General features: G+C 38.1%; 1 protein-coding gene across 1 annotated transcript in view; it reads right to left on the reverse strand.

Annotated features, from left to right (window-relative positions):
- Positions 1-4672: 4672 nt before the first annotated feature.
- CLVS2 (clavesin 2) overlaps positions 4673-26729 on the reverse strand; it is a 51121-nt gene continuing 29064 nt past the window's right edge. Inside the window, exons 3-5 of the mRNA XM_061378177.1 lie at positions 14581-14691; positions 11261-11481; positions 4673-7150 (exon numbers count right to left, since the gene is read on the reverse strand). Coding sequence (XP_061234161.1) covers positions 7063-7150; positions 11261-11481; positions 14581-14691 — 420 coding nt within the window. The 3' untranslated portion in view covers positions 4673-7062. The remainder of the gene's footprint in view (positions 7151-11260; positions 11482-14580; positions 14692-26729) is intronic.

Below are 26729 nucleotides of genomic sequence, written 5' to 3' on the forward strand. Positions count from 1 at the left end.
TCAACTTGAATGCTAATTAACTGCAAAACATTTATTTATTTAGTTAGTAGTGTCAGGTATTCTGTTTGTGCCCCTCTGAATGTATTCATAGTTTAAGAATTATATTTTCTATTAATTCCTTTTGCCACTGTGTGAAAAACGCACATGGACCTCAGAGAAAACCATATTTAAGGGAAAGCAATTGTACACTAAATCTCATCAAGTGTGCAATGCAACCAAACCCTGAAACTTTAAGTTAGCATAATCTGAGGCATTACTTGTAACAATCATCAATTTAGTATTTTTAGACATTAAGTGTAATGCTTAAAGTTGTCGATTTCCTTTAAATCATCTCCACTCTGAGTGACTAATGGCTACAATTAACATCACCAGCAGAACTGTTTAAAGACACAGGACACAGATCACCAATTAAAGCTTGAAGGCGGCATAATTAGCAAAAGATACTGAGGTGTACAAGGGAGATTCTCACACTGCTACACTCACTGCCTCTTACAGAGTGGGCACAGATACTGATGTCAGGGCAAGACAGGCTTTATTCCAAGCAAGCACTGAATTCTGCCCCAAAATTATTTCTACAGCAAGGAATTGCAGAATACACCCCTCCTTTCTCTTCCTATGGACAGGTTGGTGAACATTAGCTTCCAGCTCCTGCATGCTACATGATACACACATCCCAAGACCCACCACGGAAACAGCAGCATCAGAGGCAGTTCAGGCTTGGCATGTACAACAGATTTAAATATGTCGAAACCAAGTCTGTGTTGGAAAGAGAGAAAGATGGTGTCTCTCCTTTCTGATGACAGATGTATGGTGGGGTTTGTAAGTCTTCTCTCATATCACAGAGCAAGTGAAAGCCTCCCCACCATAACATTAAAATGATTGATCAATTCACTCCAACTCCGTGTTGTTTTTTCCATAGAACTCCCACCTTATGGGTGTGTGACTCCTTTCCTTCTCTCCAAGGCATGACTTCTTCAGTCACGCAACACATGGCATTTCACATGTTCCTTCAGGTACAAGGACTGAGTCAGGCCTGGGGTGAGGCTCTGGTGGCATGAACTGATCCATTGAACCATGTTCACAAGCTCAGCTACTGCACCTACAGTTTCACATGGTAACTCAAGGTTTTTGAAAAGATTTAGGAAAGTCCACGATGGCCACACAAGGTAGACCATGTGAAAAATGGAAACTCTGCTCATAATGTAGATGGGGAACACAGTACAGGCTACAGATTCACTTCTTGGAAATGTTCATATGAGTTCACTACATATTTTTTGCCATTCATAAGGCTTTCCACTGCAGGCTCGCTTCTGTTTTTTATTTTAATTTTAGTGTTTTGTCATCTTCTATTATCTTTTCAATTGCTTTTTTCTCTCCTTAAATTTTTATTAACCAAGGGTACGTGATCTGAGATGCTTGCCTTTAGGCACTGCTGTGTGTTGCTGATGATGCAACAGCCTCTTTAAGGGATCAGAGCAGCATCTCCATATCAAATACAAATCCCAATTAACCCCCACCATTTGACTGCTGCAAACTGACAGATATGCCAGTTCTCTGGAAGTGAATTCTCTGCTAACAGCAAAAGGAAGCCTTGTCACACCTCTATTAGAGACGACATGTTGTGACTGATTCAGAAACAACAGAGCTGGGTGATCATAGCCCTCATAGATAAAATACTTTGGCCATGTTTTAACAAATCAATTTGGATTCCACAGTGATACCATCAACTCATATTTTGAAGTCACTGCAGAAACTTCTCTTTTTTCTCTTTTTAAGCTCCTATCATGTAAGTCTGACATATCTGTTATAAATCAAAGCAGTTTACACACAAAAAACATTGGAGAATGCATGACAAAGTATAGGGAGTTTGTGACTTACCTTTGAACTTCAGTACTGCCCAGCATATCACAGATTGTTATTTTCAAACAACAAAATCACTGGAAATTGTGCAATTTAACAGGGGGCAATGCCATTTTGTGACAACAGACCCACATAAAGGGGAAAAATGAAGATCTCAAAAGCTGATAGGACAAAAATTCCCACACAACTGAAAGCTGAAATGTAGACTGAGGTCCAAGTCCTTGTGCTAAATACAGACCTGTCAGACATGATCATTTAAGGTTACAAGGCTATACAGGATGTGGGGTTCTATCTACCTGGCTTGCACTTTCATTTGTGGTCACTTAAGCATGCCTCTGAGTAAAATGCCAGTGTTCCTTGTATAGTTAATACACAAGAAGTATCTTTCAAGGCCCTAAAAAGGAGATCCTTCCTGACCAAGTTCAGAATGCATCCAAGATTTCATTTCGGGGGTCTTCAGAGTAAACTACCTTTTTTTCTTCAATTATATAGGAAGAGAAGTATTTAATTTAAAGGAAAAACTTAGTGTTTACTATTTGCTTAGCAGAAGTGGTAAAATACACATTCAGATTTAACTACACAGGAAAGCAGATCACCCCTGGTTTGTAAAACTCTCATAGTAAAATATTTAGCTAGGTTTCTAAAGAAACTAGGCATCACTGAAGAACCAGACATTCTTCTCACACAACACAAGGACACATTATTTTGTCCTGCAGTTCAAACCAGACTGAGGGATCAAGGTGTCTGTCTTCTTTTTTTTTTGGCATATATAAACACAATGTGAATATCTTCCATTGAGATTTTAATGTCTTTAACTGGCTGTGTTTCTGGTTTGCTACCTGAGAAACAGGAGACAAAAGTACTGTTCTCAGCACCACAAATACAGGTTCATAAGCTACTTGTAAAATTCCTTTCTTCATAAGGACATGATACAGCTAGCCACATGATTGATTTTTCAATACAATCTTTTGAGACATTTGCTCTTGCCTTTCACATTGACATTTGTCTTCCAGATTTGTCCTGGCATCCAAAGCTGATAGCTCAGCAGGACACTCCCCATAGGCAAGCAAAATTATTAAAACCAAATTCAGCACATCCTCCCAAAATTACTTTAATATTCTTCAGAAAATCCTGAAGCCTGATTTTGAACATTTCTCTCTTTCATGCTCTTTCAAACACGACTTTTTTCAAAAATTTTGATGAATACATAGGCTGATAATAACAGAAACAATATAATAACAAGGACATGACCAAAGCTTATTGCAAAGATTTTCCCAGGTAATTCTAAAGGGTAGTTCTTATGACACTTGGCAAACTTTTGAATTTCCCAAACAAAACAGGTAGATAAAATGTGTGAACAAAATACTGTCAGGATGCAATTTTGTCAGATGTGCTTAGGCTTTTCTAATTAAATAATACAAACATTAAATAATACAAAGAGCATTCCATGCAAGGTACTGAGCTAAAACAATTCTTTAAGAGAGACATTGAAGCAAACCTGCTCCTCCACATATGAATGACCTCCTGAGGTCTCTTCTATTTTCTTTAATTCCATATTTAGTTTATGTATGTCTTTACAAATACCTTTCGCCTTTAGGCATAGCATGTTTATACAGTGCAAAACATCTTTTTAAATATGCTATACAGTAAATTTACATTTCTGTAAAGACATCTTAAACTATTTTACAACTAGTAACTATTGGGACCCTATATATATATTGGAGCATAGTGGGACATTACCTGGCTTATAGAGCCAAGAGACTATTGACATCTTTGATTACAGAAGGAAGGCTTTGGACATGGAAGTTTACATAATTCTTCTACGTATTTTTAAACATTTGCTTCATGGAAGAGACACCATGTAAGGGGTTATTTTTACATCTTGCTGAAACTATCGATTTTACACTTTCTTTTTCCTCTTCCCCTCACTCCTCCCCCCTCCTCTTTTTTTTTTTTTTTCTTTCATTTAGTTTCTTGGAGAGGTCTATCTGTTTTTTCCACTAAGTTATATAGCAGGATATTTTTTTCTGTGCATATTGGCATGCATAATTACAACAAGGTTTATTTACCCAGTACACAACAAAGGTAAGAAATTAAGAATCCTTCCCAAGCATTTGAATTCTATTTTTAGCATTTCAATTCTGCTATAAAAATTAGACACTGATTCCTATGACAATAAAGACTGGAAAAAAATCAGTCCAAATTTAATCTGTTAAAAACTGACCTACCTATAAAGATTTTCTACAAGCAAGGGAAAGGTGAAGAAAATCCTTTTTTGTACCCTGATGTGTAAAAGAGAAATGCCTTCAAAGAACACTGAAAGCATATAAAGGATAATTATTTTTCTTACCAATTTTCATATTTTTATCCAAAGTCACAACTGAATTTCCTTCAGTGAAATAAAAGCTGCAGACAAGAAGATCTGTAGCCCAACTCTGTAACAGTGAGGATCTTGTTGAAGAGTAGATTTTTGTTCTTGGTGAAAGATGAGGTCCCAGTTACACAAAATTATAATATATCCTACTTTCACTTTCTGGAAAGAATATATTAATACTCATTAACTTGAAGTTGAAATCAGGCATCAGAAAACATTACATAAATTACATCTAAGTGCATAAATAAAGAATTTGCAAACAAAACAAATTTGTAAGCTTCAAAACAAATTTTAAGCTTCATACAGTTGAGCAGATAGATGCATCTTCCTACAAAGATGCTCTGTGGGGACGTAAGAGGCATCTATATTTACTGACCAGACAACTTATGTACTCTGAAGTCAGCATTGTCCTGGTTTGCAACAAAATTTGGCCCGTGAAGATTTTGATCACCACTGTGTCACAGTTTGCATACGTATGGGATACTGACTATATCCTGAAGCCCTTACAAGGAGAAAATTTCTACCAATGTTAGAGTTTTATCTGATAAGGATTTAAAAATCAGATTGATGACAATATACTATTCTAGTAACCGTAAGAGTGGGCATATATAACATACATTCAAATACAGCACTTATGCAAATCTTAGAGACAAATTGCACATAGCCAGCATGATGTTACAAGGTATGTGAAAAATAGGACTGAATAAAATAGTATATAATAATTCATCAATCTTTTAAGTCTCTCAAACCATAGAAGTTGTATTAAAACCAATTCTACTACTGAAAACTTGTAGGACAGACTGAAAAGATGTTCAGGCTCCCTATCTTTTCTCTTTGCATTTCATCACATGTATCATGAAATTAGAAGAGCAGAAAGGCAACGACTTGTTCAGTTCCTTAATCAAAGTTCCTTTAATGCACTGGCATGTTGGGGCATATGCTATTTATCAGTGTTGCTAATGAACTGCAAAGTAGGAAAGCTTTATCAGGTGTGCTGCCTGGGCTAATCTAGGGTGATGTTGTAAGAGACAGCGTTCTCTCAGCCCTGAGAAATACCAAACTGCCACCACAGAAGTTACAGCTTAACCCCTTGAGATGACACACTTCCAAGATTTCACTCTCCTGTCTCTTAATTCATCCCAACCTATTAAATCTTACAGCTGCAATCATCCTGGGTGAGGAGAGGTGACTTACAATCAGTGGCTGAAACTTCAGCGATCACTGATGTGATACAAGAAATTCTTTAAACTCTGGTGGCAGGCTTGCTCAGAGCTGTCTCCTCCACTGTGGTTAGTGTGTTCTTAACTAATCCCTGCATTACTGTAAGACATGGTCTTACAATACCTGACCACACAGATGTCTTGGTGGGCACCCTGTGTCTTCTCACTCTGATTGCAGAACTAAGTCCTAATACAAAATGGCATTCTTGCCTTAGCATACAACAGGCTGCACATGTACCAGCACACAAAGATGACACAGTCCCTGTGGTTCAGGTGATTTATCCAATCCCTAGCAAAAGCTGCTGCCCTTTTGAGGTAAAATGTATTTCCCTAGTATGGCACATGTTCAATATATACAGTTACAATACAACCAAAACAAAAGTGTCCTAAACACATAGGCTGAGATGTTTGACTACAACTTATTCATATTAATCCTTGCTTGGAGTGGGATGCTGTTGTTCTATGGAAAGTCTTACTCTATTAATAATGACATTGTCTCAATATACAATCTATAATATATCTAAGTACATTGAATAGGTATGATTTCTTGTATAAACCTTCAATTAAATATACTTGTCTTAACAATGTCACCTTGTATGCTTGGCAGAGATTGGGAAATATATATATATGTATCCCGTCTCCCAGTGCACAGAATTCAGTTATTAACTTTTAACCTCTGCTGTCACGCTTTACTTCAAATACCAGTTATTACGCTGTATTTAGAAGACCACTTTCTCATTCCAGCGGAGAACAGAGTTCTGGAAAAATTCTTGACGTGCACCCAAAATGCAAGAGAAGTAACTCCAATGTGTCCCACATGACAACACCCAGATTAGGGTAACAAGCCAGGTTATTTGCAAACTGTAAATGAAAAGTTAAGGATGAAACCTCACAGATCCACAGAGCCAAAACCAAAGCTGTCAAAGAGTTGTTTCCAGCTCATCTGTTACCTTTTTCACAATGCTACATGGTTGATGATAAATCACAATCCTAAACCATAACATTATTTGGGAAATAAATTCCTACAGTTAGGACATATTCGACTGATTACAGCATCTCTGAGTTCTTCCCTCTTTATCCTTGTACACTATATGAGCATTGCAAGAGAAAACAAAATAGCAGTCAATACACTAGCTGCAATATGGCTTCCTATGAGAAGGACATTTAATTGGCTTTGATATTTTTCTTTGTCCGGTATGTGTTTCTCTGCATGTATGTGTGTGCATGTGTGAGTGCACACACATTTTCTTCTCTTTTCTATGGTGCACTTCACTGACATATTTAATAGTCATTAATTTCCATAGCATTTGTTTACCATAACTTACAAAGTCAAATTGGAGGATTATATCGTATTTACAAACAAGTTGGCACTTACAGAATAAATTATTGATTCCTCCTTTTTTTTTTTTTTCATTTTATTTTCCTTCTTTTCTCCTCTTCTTTTTCACATCCAGAATTCAGGCAGAATAGTAAAACCTGCTGCCTGCTGCCATCATGCTACATTAACATAAGTAAATAGGATTCCAGCTGGTACTCTTTCCCAATGGTTTGCTTGTTGCTGAGAGGCAGCGCCTTCCACCTCAGTTCATGTCCGATGGTCAGAAACCGTTAGTCAAGTGAAAGTAAAGGCTGCATGTTTTCTTCCTCATTCTTATCCATGCGTTTCAGTACTCCAGGATCCACAACTGACTGAGATCTGCAGAGGGATAACAAGTTTATTTGACATTTCTAGATCAAGACAAATGAGGGTAAACCAGCTTGTTTTGTCTATTTTAATTTCTGCCTGGGCTTAAAAATAATGGTACATCATCACCCAATCATCTGATCATTGCAAATGGTTAGAAAATACCCTCATGGAGTGATTACATGGCTTCAAAAGCTCTGTTTGTGGATATAGGAGCAAATGTTAGAATAAAATGGATCCTCTTCAGCACACAACAAAGTAAGGACAAAGTAAGGACAAAGTAAGCTATCTTTTTTACTGACTTAAGCACTGACCCTCTTTACCAGAAGGTTACATGGAACCACGCTGGTAAAGAAGATACAATTCAGCCACCCAGCTGGCTAATGGCACACTGCAATTAGTGGCATGTGTTAGCTGGAAGCACAAGTTGCTCCTTTTCTGAATAGCACTTCAATGCAACAGTGCAACATCCTGAGCCAGCCCTAGGGAATTCTGCCATGGCCAGTAGGATTTATGGAGCGGTGGACCTAATTGTCAAACTCACTGGCTCAACTAAATAGAACAAGAAAGGCTGGTAAGGGCAAATTCAATGATTGTAAAATTTTCCCAGGTTCTCTGATTCAGCACAATGTGTGAGGGAAAAAGAGGAAACCCCAACCTCCAGCAAAATTAAAATGCTTCCATAAAAACAAAGTCTATAGCGTTAATATGAGGTCTTCCATCACCTGTGTCTCAGCTTGTCAAAAAGCAGACACGGGTACAGTAAAAGCAACCCCTTTTAGACATTTCCTTCAGTGAGATGAATCTCATGCTAGAATCTCATGCATATTTCTCTTCTGTAAAGAAGACTGGGATGGATAGAGCACATGTATGTCTCTACAACACAGGCATCTGTTTTGATCAGTGGACCCACACTGTGACTGCACTATTGCTACAGACTTGTCCATTTGGAGGGCACTGAGAAAACTGACGTCTCCTAAGATATGCGTACAGAGTCAGTTGCTCACTCTTCTAAACTATTATCATCTACAAAAAACCAATGAATGATGCTGATAGCAGGAGACAATTTGGTCTTCCACAAAAAAATCTGAACACAACTTCAAAACCACAAAAACCTATTTGAATTACAGCCTAGGTGAAAACTTTAAACACAAGGACATTTTCTGATAATACTACATTCTCTTAATCATACTAAATGAAGAAAAATAGATTTTAAAATCTGATGGTCTGTCTTGTGATAAACATAGTTAAATTTTTTTTTTTAATTGAAGTTGTACCACAACCCTCATCTAGAACACTCTTCAGATCACTGAATTTAAAATGCTTTTTTTAAAAATCTTCACATGGTACCATGACAATGCAAAGCTGATTGCAAATTTGCTGGTGGGAAGCTGTACTCCTGGAAAATCCAGTTCATCAAGATCAAAAATGCTATGGCAGCCTACTAATTTCAAAGATTCTGAACTGAATGTAAGTACTAATAGGGGGCTGAGCCTCTTCCTCAGCTGCCAATGTCTGAGCAGCAAAGGTTTCCAGTTCTCATCCGGGGAACTGAAGGGGAGCCAGAAAGGCTGGAAAACTGGCCTCAAATTCTCAGTGAGGCAGTTCTGTCCATAAATTCCCAGGGCCTCCAAACTCCACAATGCCAAGGCAAATGTGAAAATGGAACTGAATAAATCCTGACCTATGGCTTGCAAGCCCAGGAGCCCTAGTGCCTTGAAGAAGAAGAAGAAATAATTTTGATTCTGTTTTAAATCAGCATTTACTGCTGTGTTTCACTCCATTCAGCAGTAATTTATGAATGAAGGTATGTAAAAGGAAAAACATTTGTGTAAGTCTACAGCACCTTTTGTCTGCATCTCCCAAATAATTTTACAGATATTACTGAATAAATTCTCACAAAACACAGTAGGACAGGACTGTGCTACAAAGTCCCACAGCAGAGGTGAGGGACCAAAGTCACACACAGATACTCTGCAAAGTTGATCAACACAGACATCTGCCCTACAGGGCTAGATGAGAAAAGGACAGCAGGTCTCCAGCTGGATTCTTCATCCAAGAGCCACTGGTGGACACACCCACAGGCTAAACTTGACTGCTGAGACAGCTACCTGGTGCCACCTGATGCAAACATTTTCTCCCCAGAGGTTTGTGCTACAGATGGGATTAATTTCTTATCTCCACCACCCTCCCCATTATCAAACTGCCTTTCAAGTTGAGGTCATCCAATCCACCAAAAGTTCAAGAAGATCTGGAGGAACGTCAGCATATATAGCATACTGGCCAAAAATGAGTAACAAAGAAATGAATTCTCAGAACTATTTTGGTTTAAGAAACGTATTCTTTCAGACAAATATTTTTAAAAAGGCAAGTAAAATTGAATAATTTTTTAAGATCTGCTAGATGCTTGTGAAATTTGTTCCAAGTTAGGCACTTTTCACTGACATAAGTCAATGTCATAGATTTTCAGTTTCATAGGTTTTTACATGTTAACAACCTTTTGTACTAGCATAAAACACTAACTGGTTTTAAACTGAAAAAAACAATCCATCAGGTGCTGAATTCAAGTTGGGGTTGGGTTTTTTTTCAGTTTAATTTTTAATGAAATATACTTGATCTGCTCATACTCTGAAAAAGTCTGCTCCAACGGGTCCTCTCAAGTGTTCTCGTGGCTTTTTGTTGCATCCTTGGATGGAGCTATTCACTCTAATGACTTCATTTTGTAACAGTAAAACTTCTGTATCTCAGCTCTGAAATTCCACCCTTCTCTCCAAGACAGCTTCTCTATTACCTCATAATTCGTCTAGTACATACAAATCATATATAAATGCATTGCTCACTTTTCCCCTTCCTCTGGCTCTTTGCTGTCCCATTTTCTCTATTACTGTACATCTGTGCCATATGGTTTCAGGACAATTTTTAGCTTCTTATCCTAGTTCATACCCACCCAGTGTCTTCCTATTTCCCACTTTTGATGCACTGTAGGGTTTTTTGCAACACAAAATCCTTAAACTTCACTGTTTCTTTCCTTTTTTATTCCTATGGCAATCTCCTGTTGTCTCTTCCCTATTTCCCCAAAAATATCTCCCTTTAAAATTGCACTGTCCTCCCCAATCTGTGCAGCATTTTCCAGCCAAAATCATCTTCCTGGCTGAGGAGTCTGAAAATATTTTGTCTTGTTTTATCTGCTTCCAGAGTCTCTCTCACTTTTACATCAAATGCCATCTGAAACTGAATTCTCAGGATATCGTATTCATACCTTATTTTAATGAGTTTATATATTGGTTTGTGCCCTGTTTGTTCTCTTCTGGCTCATTGCTAGGCCTACCCTCTGTGAGCTGCACTCTTACTTTTGCTGCTCTGCTCAACCTTTTTTATCGCATTGCTGTAATTTTCCCCCTCTCTCTTCTATTGCCCTGGCAAGGTTGGACCATGTTTACCCCTCCCAAGTGAATCACCTCACTGCTTCCATAGTTACTGGAAAGGTAACTAACCTCTACCTATACTTGCCTTTATTTTGAATGGTAAAATACAGCAGCAATTATACTATATCTTCTCAAATATAATACAATAATGTCAGGATGTTTACCAGACTTGAGTATAACAAAGGTACTGATTTTTGTCCTGGTTCTCGTTACTACATTTTCTCATGTTGTGTGCAGTCACTGTGACTAACATGTTTACAGCATGTTCACATACTGTAAATGACCTGGGACCTAGAAGTTGGTGGATACCAGGCACTGGGCTATGATGAAAGTAAGAGTTATCATCACCACCCAGCTGGATAATTGGCCGCAATTTACCCTCTGAGCCAAGGCTCACTTCAGCTAGCACTGCCTCTCTTACATGTACTGCACGCTGGGGTGGGATATCAGCTTATTCCGAACACACTACTTCATACACTACCTATATGGCACCACAGAAATAATTAGTTGCACTGAGCTCACATGGATAATAATCAATTCTATGGCCCATAATCAACAGTGATTTTCTTAAAAAAAGAAAAAAGGCAGTCCTCGTGTAACAATAAACTGAGGGAACTATCTGCAGCTTCATAAAAGAAAAGAAAGGCAAAGGTGAACTTTATGGCAATCCTAGAAGACCACAGTACCTTTAACTCACCTTTTCATCGATTTGGGAGAGAGGTCCTTTTCTACATCCTTTGCTGGAGTGTTGTAGGAGTCCACATTGCATTCACTGTCATCATCGTATTCGTGGTCAAGCAGTGTTCTTGCCCATGTCCCCATGTCATAGGGGGGCAACATTCCTCCAAACTCTGAAGGCAGGATCTCGGGGTGTATTAGCTGATGCAGGCTGTTGAGGTTATTACCATGCAGGAATATCTGTAAGTACACATGCAGGTAAAAACAAAGCAATCTCATAAAAACAGTCAAAGCCCAAATTACATCATCATTATTAGAGGATATTGTACAGTTACAATATTCTTGCTGTGTTGGGCTAACAGATATGGCCACCAAGGCACATATCACCCCTGTCATAAGCATGGTTATACTATATTCATAAACCTACAAAGTGATTAAAGCATAAATGACTTAAAATGTTTGCAGTGCAAGGGGCTTAAGGAGGGTAAGAATTGATGTCTGAGAACTAGATGGATGGAAGATTAGATAGACAGACTTCCTGTCTGTTATTTGCTCTCCTTCATTCTGTGAATTTAATTAATAAATTAAGAACATAATAAATAAAATTAACATTCACCATGTATGCTAAGGAATATATATTCATTTTCAGCATTCAGCCATAAGTTCTATAAGTAACATAAATAGTACAGGGTAATGAAAATTCCACTAGAAAGATTTAAAGATTTTCTTCCTTAATATAGTGGTATGAGGAACTACCATCCATACTTGACAATATATGAAATAAGTAATAACAGTAAAATAATTCCTGTGACAACAATGAGGGAATAGTTAATGGGCTATTTGATATTTTTCATCAATGTTCTCATAGAATGATTTTCACACATGCTTTACACATACCTGGTAGTGTTCAAGGCCAGACTGGACAGGGCCTTGAGCGACCTGGTCTAGTGTGAGGTGTCCCTGTGCATAGCAGGAGGCTTGGAACTAGACGATCTTAGGGTCCTTTCCAACCCTAACTATTCTGTGATACTACAATTCTGTGATCATGACATATATGTATATAAATACTTGTATTTATCTTTAACTTTATTGTTTCTCCTCAGATATCTGGAATGTGTGATCGATGAGCACTAGAAACAGAGCACCTCTGGATTTGGACAGCCTTCTCTGACAGGTACTAGGGACCTACAAGCTTTCCACTGGGAGAAAATGTTTACTCTTGGGTATGGATGCACAGAATGCTCACAGCAGCTGTTTTTAGACATGCAAGTAAGATGGGCCAGGATTCACCCTTTGGGATTAGGAGTTCACATCCGTATGGTTAAACTCCTTTCATCTTGAGAACAAATTCACCTCATCCATACTTCTCACTGGTCCATTCCAACCCCAATTTGTTCCTGGGCAGTGTCTAAGAAAGTACCATTTGGCACTGGCCAGTGCGCTGACAGAAAATGTCCATAGAATTAAGCAGTATGAATGGCAGTGCCCAACCCTTTTTAAATGATTAGCACAGAAGCAGCCAAGGTAGGATGTTGCCTCTTAGGAGCTGCCGACTGCCTTTTCTCCCTCACAGGACAGCAGAGGTGTGAGCACAGACAATTGAGCACTATCAGTTCACATTCCACTTCACCTTGGAGAGACCCCTTGACAGGGGTATAACCCCTATTTATCAAAAGTCAAATTCAAAAGGATGAAAGACAAAAAGACCAAATACATGCTTGTCTTGCACTGACTATTTCAGCCCATCTTCCAGTCAGCTGGGGAGACAGGAAGCTTAATACGAGCATGCAAGCCCAACAATGTTATTCCATGACAGAAAGGAATTTATCCAAATATCAATGGTGAAAGTAATTTGTTTTATGGTGCCTTTCCAATGGAGTGTTTCAGTTTTTAGCAATTGTTTTTACACATGCCTAGTACTAACATTTATCGGAATATAGCCATCAGTTGCAAATCCACCAGACATATTAACAAATACAAAACAATTCAGGATAAACAAAACAGATAAATAATGATCCTGATGAAATTCTGATGAAAACTCTGTTTGGTTTGGGGGCTTTTTTCACAATGATTTGTTCCGCCTCTTATGGTAGTTTCAAAGCCGATTTTAAATCTTATGTGCCGGGCATAACTTTCACATTTTGACATTAAGTTTTGGACTCTAAATCAATATTTAACCACCAGAACACTTCTTATAGGTATTCAGTATAGGCAAAAACAGTTGTAAATAGTCAGTGTTTCTGAAAATACATGCCACTGATTCAGACGTCTAAATAAAAATTTAGATGTTAACTGATAAGCACCCATGTTCAACTGCCTTGTCACTTATTTTTAATGTTATAACATGCCCGTGAGCTGTACTTTACTCCCTGGGTATGCATATACAGCACTTGACTTAAAAAGGGCTCAAACGTATCTGGCACTATAATGTTCTTTGTTGAAGCTGTAGTCAACTGAGTGCAACTGAACCCTGCAAAATGGGTTTCCATTTGCATATTTATAACAGATCTTACATAAAAGGCTTTGTGATCTATAGTTCAAAACCTGTGAATAACAGAGGCCTCTCAAGCAGAATCTGTCAGTAAAAATCAGTTACATGCCAAGGACCATTGTGGCCCTTGTAGACTGTTTGAGGAGTAAAAATGCAGAGTCGCTTAGAGAGCTGATCCCATTGAAAGAAAAAAAAAAAAAAAGGATCATCACATTCTTTGTAGTGGCTTTGTACATGATGCTGATTGTGTTTTCCTGGGTGACAAATTTCCTGTTACAGAAATAATATCATTCTCTGTGCTATCACCACCAAGCTCTAACTTAATTGCATTGATGCAAATGATGCAAATTCAGCAACATCTCAGAGACTGTTCGTGCTTATGCACAGATGCATCTACCCAAATTCCTTTTCATTGGCTTTATTCAATTCAGTATCTGAAAAATACTATATACCAGCTGTGTATTTTAGTTCATGCTAATGTCAAGGAAATCACATGAGGAAAGGACTTCGTACGCACTATGTCTTTTCTTAAAAAGAAAGACATAAATAATTGTAACGGAAATTGAATATAATCTTAATAGAAATGGTAATGTTGGCAGTATTTTTATATAACCCCGAGGAGAAAGCACATGCTTACATTAAAATACATTTAAATGCACTGCTTGACTGTGTCCTTAAAGGAATGTGCTCTATAAATTTCCAAAACATTTAAAGATACTCTTTACAGTGCCAATGCATTTAAATGCTTTCCACCAATAGCAAGCTGGTATATTGTGTATATCTACTCTAATAGAGTATGATACACCTGCTTGAACAACTGCCAGGTAATGGACAATTAAACAGAATACCCTTTTTCGTGTCTTCTCCTTTAGAAAGGGACGTATTACTGTGTAGAGAGCATGGATATACCACGGCTGATTGACGAAATGTATTCCTCCAAACCGAGCTGGAAAGCTGTCCTGTTTGTCAAAAAACAAACACATAAAATGTGAGTTAGCTTTCAAGAGAAGTTACCCATACATCAGATAATTATTTTTTTTCCTGAATGCTTTAGTTTTAATAATAAACCTTAAAAAAAGAAGAAATGTTCTTCAGAATTGTTGAGTTCCAGCCTTCCATACCAAGCAGCAACACACTCTGGACAGAGCAGTGAGGAAGCATGCTGAGGCAGCTATGGTATTCAAATAACAGCATGGCATTTCTAACTTCCAGAAATGATTTAAGTATTCATGATTTGGCCATAATCCATCTATGAAATATACTTTTCTCTCTTCCCCTTCTATGGACTTCATTAATTTTTAACTGTAACCATCTCAAATCTTCCACTGCCATTGAAGAGCACTAGAAATGTCCCTCTCATTTCCACCTCAAAAAAAAAAAAAAAAAGAAGTGTAAATCTAAACCACTACTCAAGATGTCTCTAATATCCTCCATATTTCATACAACTGAGAATGCATCACACATTATGCATAAACTGTTATGCAATATCCATGACAGTAATTCTTGTCACATAGTCAGAGGCCTTCTGGTAGCTTAAATGTAGGGAATCTGTATTGAATGATAATGTAGGAATCTGATAATGTAGGAATCTTTATTGAAACAAGCACGTCTCTCCGTGCTGAAAAACCACAAGGGGCATACAACTCACTACAGAAGATTACGATCTGCATTTTCAATTTCTAACTCAAGAGAATACACCAGAGAGTTTGGTAGTGTGAAGAGGGCAACCACTCTGTCCTGGATACTACTGCCAAATTCATTGCATGTCCTCATTTTGTCTTTGTGTCGTTTATCGCACGCACAAACAATGAAATAAGCTGTTGCCATCTCCTTGTTACCTAGAGTTACAGCACTGAGCAAGGAAGCAAGAGGTGTAAACAGGCTTGTAAATTGACACATGTCCCCATTTGTTTTCAGGTTATGTCATTTGAAGCATACTGATTTAAGGTCATACAGCATACAGCAAAAAAATGACCAGGAAAAAAGCATACGCTGTATCAACCAATCAGGAACTGTCAGACAAGGAAAGCAAGAACTGTAGGAAGGAAATCTTTCATGAAATGCTTCCAGATAGAAATATACTTTGAAAAAGTGCATGTTCCAAGAAAGCTCCTTAGTTCTGGGGATGTGTACAGACCTGTGGGAATAATGAAGCCTGAAGACGTCACTTCCTCCTCAAAAATACCACACAAATGCCAGCAGGCATTCCTAACTGGAGGTCTCTACATGAGGACATCACCTGTCTCCGAATTGCAACTACCTGGTGGATTATCAGATGAAAGCAAGGAGGCAATACCTTAACAATAATCTACAGGGAGTCTGAAAGCTACAACACACATCACTAACATCTGGCTGGCCACAGCACAACAGTCAATGCCATTAACAGCCTATATTACAGGTTTTCTCCAGAAATATGTTATTAGCAAGAGCTTTGAAATAAAACAAGTGTCATCTTGACCGAAGTTCCTGTCAGAGCTGAGTAAATGTCAAGCAGGATGGTTGATAATTTGACATGTAATTTGCCCTTGCTCAATATCAAAAATCTCCAAACACCATTTTGAGAACACAACTTTTAATGTACAAAAGGTAGTAACTTATGTCCCTCTCACAGCAATCCAGCAAATCCATTAGGAAGGATAAATCACTGGATGACACCTTAACCTTTAGTTGGAGGGGATACCATTCATCTACAGAAGGTTGTGTTTATTTCATTTATTGTGGCTGCTGCTTCAGAAGTCTGCTGCAGCATGTTGTGTACCATGCAGGAAAGCATGCATACCACACACTAGAGCTTCAGATGCATCTTGTACTATCTTCATCTAGATGTCTATAAAGATAAATTTCAACATCAGGTTGGACAGAGCTCTGAGCAACTTTTTCTAGTGGAAGATGTCCCTGCCCATTGCAGGGGGTTTGGGCTAGGTGACATTTAAAAGCTCCTTCCAACTCAAACTATTCTATGATTCTGTATCTTTGGAGTTAACTCTGGAATGGTAACTGTGTTAAGGTTTATGGGGATCACTTTTATATTAGGGAAGACAATAAAGCAAACCAGCAATTCCTGGCTGCATGCCTTCTTGCATGATTTTGTAACCTTTAAAATTAATACAAGTGCCCAAAAAATTACACATACCAAGTTATGAAATGTTTGTTCTTTATTGCTCAAAAAATGTCTCACACAGAAACTGAGGACAACCTGTGAATGCAAGATCTCAACAACCATGCATACACACAGACTCAGAGCAGAGAGCCAAAGGTATTTGTGTTCTACCATGGGCTCAGGATGGATGACTTGTCAGTACCCAGTATCTTTAAAAGATATTGAACTTCTAGCAGATAATAGGGAATATCTTTAGAAAGCATCACTTTGACACGTTCACGATCTTTTCCTGAATCTTGGAAACCGCTTACATGGAGGATCATGAACATATGTAGAATGATCCTCAAATAGAAGATGCCGCTTGATATTAAAAGCCAATTTGTCTCAATGTTTTTCAGCAATACTAAAGGCATTTTCCAGAACTAACTAATCAGGTACTTATCAATTTCTGTGACCGACCTGACATGCCCAAATTCCGGATCACTTCCTAAGGTGTAATTAGAAACCCCCAAAATTTGGGCCTAGAAAGAAAAAGGGTGACTTCATAAGAATGATTCTGCACTGAACACAGTGTTGGGACTAGAACTCAAAAGCTGCTGAATGCAGATCCCTAAACTCAATCTCAACAGCAACTGGTGAGAAAATGAAAAAGTAGAATAAGAAACCCTACAGTGGCTGGGGAAACGCATCAGAGGGTTGCTTGGGTCTTCTCAGTCATATCTGACTTCCACATGGGGACTTGCCAGACAGATGGCCATCCTACACAAACAGCAGGTAGGAATTTCTTGTATATCACTGATCCTTGTGAGTTTTTATGTAAATTAAGTCACAAGTGTGGTGGCAGTCACAACTGCCACTGTAGACACATAGCACTTCAACAGAAAAGCCTGTAACCCATGAATCACATGTATTCTAAGTAAAAGGAATCCCATGCCAAAAAACAGTAAGAAATGGAGATCAGCCATGAAGTGAGCTATGCACTTGACTGGAAAAGTAATAGATCTGAAAGGGTATTACTAAATCACTATAAAGAACAATTTCTATATACACTGTGTGGAATTTTTTAGTGTTCGCAATAGTCTGTTTATGCAGCAGAGCACAACCTGCCTCGATGAACACAGTTTTGGCCATTGCCATGGCATGGACACAGGGAAGCAGGTAGTTAATATAGGGACCGCAATCTTTGTGATACAAGGCTTACAAGTGACAATTAATAGTGGGCTGCCAAGGAACAGGCAGACCCCTACACTACTGTTTGCAGGACTGGGTGAATATCAGTACACGGCAGTAACTGACCTCTCCTCAAACATCTATAAGCCAGTGCTGGAGAATGATCCCAAGCAAACTGCCTCACTAACTTTCCATCTCTGATAACATGGCTCTGCTCACTCACAGCACAGCAGTTTTACATCCCTGCCACATGACATAATTTGTGCAGCATGACATATTTTATACAACCTGTCTCTACAAGATTCCTCTCCAAGGACCCAGCTGCTGTTGTCTGCTGTCACCCCTGCTAAGAAGCCAGGTTTCTGCTGTCTGGGAACCACATGCCACCTTGTGCTGGGCTTAGCTGTCACTTGACCCAGTTCTCAGGGTTTCACAGAGGGTCCCACTCTCTGCTGTGGCCAGCAGAAACTCTTACAGCATATGTAATGATGGCAAAATCAGTATACGACATTGTCAACAGTATCTAAGAGAGGAAAATGTCAAATTCCTAGTGAAATCAGTGTGAGTCTTCTTAGTGGTGTCAGAACTGTTATCACAGAGAAAATAAAAATGACTCACCTTTTTCATCATTACCAAATGTAAAAAATTAAAGAACTTCTTAAAGGTCACAGCATTCTCCAGTCCTTGGGTATCATGTCTACATTTTAACCTCTGAATTTTGTTTTTAAAGAATTAGCCCTGCCAGCTGAAGTCAATAGCGAAGTCAAATTTGTTTGCGCAGCTCTTAGAAATGATGTCCTAGAAGCTGCTGGGATGGCTGTGTGCCCAGAGGTGCACTGGCAGCCCAAGCTACATCAGGGCCTCACAAGCATGGTCATCACTTGCGAACAGCCCATCTATAAACATCTTGCTGCATACTAACACTGCAAGAGTGCTTGGGCACATAAGCTCTGGGGTCATGTTTGAGGGTTTGCTGTCCTTATGAGCAGTGAAACTGTTTTTGCAGACAGTCTAGAGGCATCCTTTGAAAGAGTGTCTAGGCAAATAAAATGAACACACTCATATGTTTTACTTAAGACTGCTTGAGTGCTGTGATGAATTCAGGCCATAGCATCTGCAGGCAGCAAGAAGCTACAGAGTCAACACTGTGCAAACCGTATCTTCATAACAAAAATTACAAGTTCAAATATGGCATATTAAACTATTACTATCTTAAATGTCACTTAAGAGTTATTCCTGAAATAATAAATTCAGGTCTCCTCCAGTTATTCCAAAAAGTCAAGTACTTCAGGAAAAAAAGAAAAAAAAATAATTTATGATGAACCAAAATAGTATCTTCATAATGGAAAGTTCCCCTAGAAGGACACTGAAACATTCTATCTGATGCAAGATGCAGCATGACTAAACTTAATTTTTAGCATGTTAAACAGGAAACTGTGGAAAATCACAGAAAGAAAAGGCTCTGATTAGAAGGAATATTCCACTTCCTTAGTACTCCAGCAGTTGATACCAGAGGAACCAAGAGCCACTGCCATCCACATCAGGAAAAGAAACCCAAGTCTTGCTCCCAAACGATAACTTTCACTGCAGGTATGAAATAACATGGCATTCCTAATACCAAACTTCCTGCAGGCATCCATCCTTGACAAGGCTAATGGCAATGTCTCAAAATAAAACAACTTGCATGGCAAGGCTGATCACCTGTGCTCAAGGCATGACTTTAGGCTGAGGTACTATACAGTGGTATGTTAAGATGGTAAAGAAACTGGAAAGTGAATCTGTGGAGTCTAAAAACTTTGGATTGGTTTATTTATGAAAACAAATACTGGAAGGCAGATGCTACCTACAAACACACTATGGAGAATAAACAACAGGTAAGGAAAGAACCTTTCAAAACAAACGAAAACACTGACATCTAAACAAATGAGAAAAAGATCACCATGAACACAGCTAGACTGGTAATTGGTCGACAGCTTTGAATTATCAAACATCCAATAATTCTAGGGGTGGAAATAAACAACCTAAACGCATTTTGAGACAAAGATTACTAAATCATGAGGAAGTTAAGCATCGTATTGTCTGTAACAACAGGAGACTTCACCTTTCTCCCTCTGTGTCAAAGCTCTTTAAGGTTCAGATCCAAGAAAAAATTTCAGATTTCAACATTGCTGAAATTTTGCGTGATCCCTGGAGTAGCTGTGTTAGTGATTTCCCTTGTCAAGACTGACATTGTTCTCTCCTAGCTTGAGCTTTTCATTTTTATCAAACAATGTTGAATCATTTCTAAGACAAAGTGTGCCCAAATAAATTTGTTACTGTGTTCAACCAAAAGAACACTACCTAAAGGCAAATTAACATCATTCAATGACATTCCTACAAAATAAGATTTAATTGTCTAAAACTGGATGTTGTCATTTTGCTAAGAAGCTTCCAGTGAAGCAATTTGACTTTTGGCAATCGTCCTTCTAATTTCTACTAGTCGTTTTATCTTACAACTCATACAGAAATATGCTAAATTGAATGAGATGAGGAGATGGTATCCACCCAGTGAGAATATTGCTCTTTTTATTGAAGTATCTGTTTTAATTTCAAATAATCTTCCATCTTCCATTTCAATATGATACTCATTTAAAAATATATATTGGTTAAATTAATTAGGTGGATAGGGCTATAAAAGCCACCTGACCACATATGTCTGCATGTTTATATATAAATATAATAAAAAATCCACATAGATTTTGTATTCCCATTATTTGGATAAAAGGCTTAGATCATGCTCTCTTTTTATTTTTTATTAGATTGGCTTCATAAAGAAAATATTTTCTACAAACCCTCTCATTTTCATTAGAAATTACTTTATTTTTGCAAATTAACCTCAAGAGGTCTTGGCTTTATATTTTTTAGTGTTTTAATTAGAAATTGTGTGAAATTCATTTAGCAATTTTTGCTTGTTTTGACAAGGGCTTGGGCTTTTGGGTATTTTTTTTCCTTTGGCTCACTTGTTTAGTTTCAACCTGGAAAAATAAAAGCTTTAATTTTAAAAAGGAAATGAAAAATGCTGGTTTCCTAGGACAATTCTTTTTTCAATTACCGACACTGTCTCTTTTTTAATTCTAAGTAACACTTCATTTGGAATATGAGATATTTAAAAGGGTGAAAAACACCAAAACTTTTTCAAAGTGTGATGCTATTTTCCAGATTAGCAAAACCAGAACAACAGTAAGAAAGATGGTAGAAGCAGGTTCTTCTATCCTGTTTTATTTTCTGTTGACGAAAATCATTCTTTACAATATGCAATTATCAGATGGTAATTTCTTCTGCAGAAATTCTCATTGGGGGAAAAAATATCCATTTCCAGACAGCTTGTGAATGCCTTACTAGATTAAGATTACAGACAAATGGAAGTAACATTGTAGTGCAAACTCCTGTGCATAAATATATTAACAATACTTTCACAATACTGGTGGAATAAAAATAATGTAGAAAATAACTGTTCATAAAAACTCCATTTTCAGATTCCTAAAGGCAGAGGTGTTCAGCCAGGGACTGTACAGAAGGAGATGAAATGCCACACCAGCATCTCAGCTTGTACCACCCACATCCTTTTAGTCAGTGAGGCTACTCTGATGCCCGAACAGCCCTTGGAGTCTGCCAAGACCACTGACCACAGGATTACTGACATGATGTATGTAGGCTATATATCTAGAATTGCCTTAAGTGAGCTACACTTATTTGCTCTATTTTATTCAACCAAAATATGATTTCTTGTGCTGTCTCACATTTCCTTCACAGCAGAAGGAAGGAATGGAAATCTGGGGATAATGTTCAGACAATGACTTAAGAAACAATGACAAGGCAGAAACCATAGAATAAGGCAAAAGTGATGAGCAGAAGAGGAGAGATTAAACTGAAAGTAATTCAGTGAGGAATATCAAGATATTACTATGGTGCACAAGAGAAAAACATATTAATCATGTTCATTTTCTCTCCCGTCTTCAAAACTTGTGCAGAAAGGCAGAGAAAGAGAAATGTAAAATATTCCTACATGGAGGACCCATGTTTTATTGTCATATGTCATGACTGATTTTGCAGACCTAAACTCAAATAGGGTAATTAAATACCATATCTTATGCCTTTCATATAATTTTTGCCTATCACAGCAACTAACAATTTCCCCGAAGAACCAGAACCAACCGACAGATTTTTAGTTCTGTGTTGGCTTCAGCCAAAATTTGCAAGAAACTACATTTGAACTGACTATCCTTAGTGGTACATCAATATACCGGTCCTGGCAATGGGGTGAAGGTCTGGACAGGGTGAACAGAGGTTCTGCAGAGAGGCAAAAATGTAAGTTTCCTTGTTGCGGCAGCTTTCAAACAGCCCCGCATAGCTTTGCAATGCCCACAGATTAACGAGTTAAAAGATACCAATTCTCCAACCAGAATATTCACTTTTTTTTTTTTCCTGTAAGTTGAGAACTTGTAAACCATTTCCTACAATTTATTATCCAAAGCTCCTCTGAAAATACAACTCTCCGTTTCAGACAAAATGCCTTAAAATTGGATTACCACTTTATCAGCTTCAATTTACAATAATACAATAGACTGAAAACTGTAGTGATTCAAGAGTTATTTCACAAGCCATATGCTTCCTTATGCTATGAAGAATCAATCTCCATCGCTGCAGTAGGCACTAAGAGCAGTAATCATTTTAGCCATTCAATTTTAATCTGTTACTCCATGCAAATGAGAGTCCTGAGAATTTAACTGAACTGTAAAATTGGAGGGATACTGATTTAAGAAAAATCAGCTGAGGACAGCCACTGAGATCTAGAATGTAAAATAATTAAGCTTTAAATTACTGGGGAAATTGAATAACTGCCTTGAGATCCAGTAATAAGTATTATGTTTTATTAAAAGTAGAGGTATCATGAACTATGCAGCATACAAATTTTCAAGAGGTCAGTTCCCAAAAGTACAGATCTATTTCCAGTTCCAAAAAGTGTTCAAATGTCGTTGTCATAGTACAGAATGGAGATTTATTTCAGCCTTTCAGCTTCAAGAAAGTCTTAGTCTGAACTGCTCAGCTACGCTTTATCTCGAACAGCCCTTGGTGTCTTGAAAAGATATGGTTTCTTATGAGGTAACTGAAGTTCAGCTTTCCCCTTCTTCTGCACTCCTGAATGCCCGCTGGTGGTACACACACATAAAATGCTCCTGGGAGCCCAGGAAATTTCAATATTGTTTAAGGAAGAATTGTCATTCTGATTATTACTCTAGAGGATCATCAATCACTGTTGTTGAATTCTAACTTCACACATCAATCCCCTGTCTTTTTAAAGCCATATAAGCATGGCTGTCTTTGTGTTAGCTGCTACTGAGGAAACCCTGCTAATAAAAAACAATGATACACAGTGACTGGGCAAATAAATAATTATTTGCTTTATCATACATATCTAGGACAAAGCTAATTTGTTTACTGTGCTAACAGAATATGTCAGTAATAAAGTAGTGTGATGCTATAGTCTATCCTAAAATCACACTTTTGGAACTCTTGAAAAATCATATCCAAGGAGTTGGAAGATCAAACACAGAAATGCAAATCTCTTCTTGCTAAGATGAAAGTGGAATCCATGTAAATCCCTCTTAGCAAAAGAAAATAACAGTAGCTTCAGTCCAGATTGAATAGATACCCACACAGAAAAGAGCTGAGTTCTGAAACCATCCAGAACTCTGGGTCCAGTGTGGGCTCCCCAGCATAAACCAGACAGGGACATAATGGAGCGAGTCCAGCTAAGGGCCATGAAGACGACTAAGGGATTGGAGCATCCTTCATATGAACAGAGGCTGAGAGTTGGGAATGTCCAGCATGGAGGAGAGAAAACTCAGGGGGATCGTACCAATATATATATAAATACCTGAAGGGAGGACAGAAGCCAGAGCCAGGCACTTTTTGGTGGTGCCCACTGACTGCACCAGGGACAAGGGGGAAAATCAAAACACAGGAGGGTCCTTCTGAATATAAGAAAACCACATAAGAATGTACAGCTCCAAATCAGTCAGGCACTGGTGAAAAATATAAAATCACTGAGGTTACACGCGGTCTTTTTAGCTGGTATTTTCCAAAAACACTTCACTTCCCAAAGCTGTGCTATTTTTGAAGTTCATCATCAGCCAAAGCAACCAATGTGATGACAGACTTCTCAAACTAAATAAAAAAACCCTGATTTTCAGGTAGATGTTAATATTTACCCTGTATAATATACTCAAAAGTGCTTTGCTTGCTTGAGATCACTCATCTTCCCAACACAAGTGACTGCCGGAAGTGTTCATGTCTTATTCCACCTAGACAAAGACTCACTTTACTTGAAAACCCTGAAGCTTCATGCACCATACTCTCTGAACCAGGATTTACAAAATGTAGTAATTGCCAAGCTGTCTGCACAACAGTGACCAGGCTCGGTTTCCAAAAGCTGGGAATGAGCTGCTCCCCTATTCTGGCTCAACACCCACTTGTGAGCCCAGCTTTTCAGAAATTTCAGAGGGCAACACAGGCAGCTCAGACTGGTGCAGGCCTGCAACACTCTGATTAACTCCATTTATTAGCAAAACCTCTAGGATAGAAGTTCAATTTTCATTTTAAGACTGACCATTTACTGCTACACTCTTAGCTCTACCAACCTATTAGTAGGCAGTAGCATCTTAAAGTATATTTTTTTCCAATTATAGCATTGTTTAACAAAAGATATTGCTGTTGCATATATAACATCTTTAAATGATTATAACTGTAGTTTGTAAAATGGTTATTACACTACTGTTAAAACATTATTCAAATTGTAGCCTTTTAAGTCCAATAGAGTATACTAAAAGAGTATAGCACAATTTTACAGACAGTTTAAGAACAGGAACATGAAGATCCTACTTCCTCTTTCTTCCTTACTACTTTTCTTATTTGGTCAGCTTCTGATCTGCAGCCCTCATCTACAGCATGGCTTAAATTTTCTGCTGTTATATTACTGTCACTCCACTGTTAGTGGTTGATACTAACAGGAGAATTAAAACCCCAGTACAGGGACGATGACATATGGTATGCCTGAATGGACTTAATGGAAGGGAGAGACACCCTGTTGGCTTCCACTTGCTTCCCATTCATCAGCAGCCTTCGCTGCATCACACCACGCCATTCGGCACATACATGCTATTAGTCACACAACCCTGCAACCATCATCCACTTATCATTCATGCTACAGCTGCAAATGCCCCTGCTGTGACTGCCATGTGTACCTCAAAAGGAGCCTGAAAATACAGAACTCCTCACTTCAATGAGAATATCATTAAATATTAAACCTTAAACAAGCTTCTACCCCCCCTTAACTGAACAGTGAAGAGTCATTCCTCAACAACCAAGAACAGCAACGTTGACAAACAAGCAGAATCAGAGGCAATGTTAATGTAAGTAGACATGGCCTTTCCCAACCTGTCCATTCACAAAGGGATGCAGTTAGTTTTTCAGGGTATCTGGAGAGCATGTGGCAAAGCTCTTGCACTTCTACAAAAAACAGATTAAGTAAGCAAAGTCTTCTGTTAGGTACTAACGGGTGTGGGGTCACAGCAAGAGACAAATGCAAACCTGAAGTGTGCAACATTTGCTAGATATAAGGTATTTTCACATGCCAACAAACAGAACTGCATCAAAATCTAAAAAGAATACATCGAATAGTGTGTGTGTTTGTGTATAAAAATCATTATGCCTCAGACACCAAATTAATCTCTTAAATAATTTATTACTACGGATAATTTGTCAGTTTCCAGTAGCCTATTCACTTTAATTTAAAATAGATTTAAGAGCTCAGACTACCAGCGCAGAACAAAAAAATGAAGGCACTTCCTATCTAGGAACCAGAATCAGTTCTTTGTGTCCTGCTGGTAGATCAATTATGTATTAAGGGCTGCTGCTGCTTGAGTTTTAATGCACATTAGTTCATAGACCTTGAGCAAATTTGATGTTACAATATTAAAAAGGGAAAGTACTAGAATAAGCTATACGGAAAAAACCAGCTCAAGCAAGGGGCCAATTAATCAACCAAATGCTTGTAATGGAGAGACAGGCTGCCTACTGCCAGCACACAGGGAAATAAGAAATCACAGATAATTCACTTAAATTCCTTTAAATGCAATAAATCCCACTTGGAATAACCTCAAGACCATTTTTAATATGTTGCATTGTTACACTTCTTTTTGGCAATTCAAGCAAAGAACTCTGCTGATGTGTATATATGCGTACACTGTAGTACTACAGATCTGTTAATACCTGTTCTCATCCTGAATGAACACTATTTCGAGCCCTATTCTAGGCATCAGACACATAAGACGTATGCTTAGCCCTTTAAAGATCCTGACTGTGTATTTACTGAAATAGATCATTTAAAGGAGTACTCCAGTCAGCTTTGCTCCTTTTGGAGCTTGTCTGATAAATCTTCACACATAGCTGAAGCATTAGGAAGTCTTCCATTTTCTGAACCCAAATTCCTGCATTGCTATATCCGCTAGAGCTTCTCAGCACTAAAATTAAAAGCAGCATGAATATTTAAGTGTTTTGTGATAAGAATGCAGCAGCTAAATCTGCCAGTATACAAAAGGCAAAGGCAACCTTAGAATCTGAATTCACTGAAATACAGGATGAAAGGGAAGAAGGTAGATGTATAGAAGAAGGGGGGAAGCTATCTCA

This window comes from Neopsephotus bourkii, unplaced genomic scaffold, assembly GCF_033783945.1.
Source record: "Neopsephotus bourkii isolate Nb327-2 ecotype Australia unplaced genomic scaffold, CSIRO-AGI_Nbou_v1 NB_1765, whole genome shotgun sequence".
In the NCBI taxonomy this organism is placed as follows: domain Eukaryota; kingdom Metazoa; phylum Chordata; class Aves; order Psittaciformes; family Psittacidae; genus Neopsephotus; species Neopsephotus bourkii.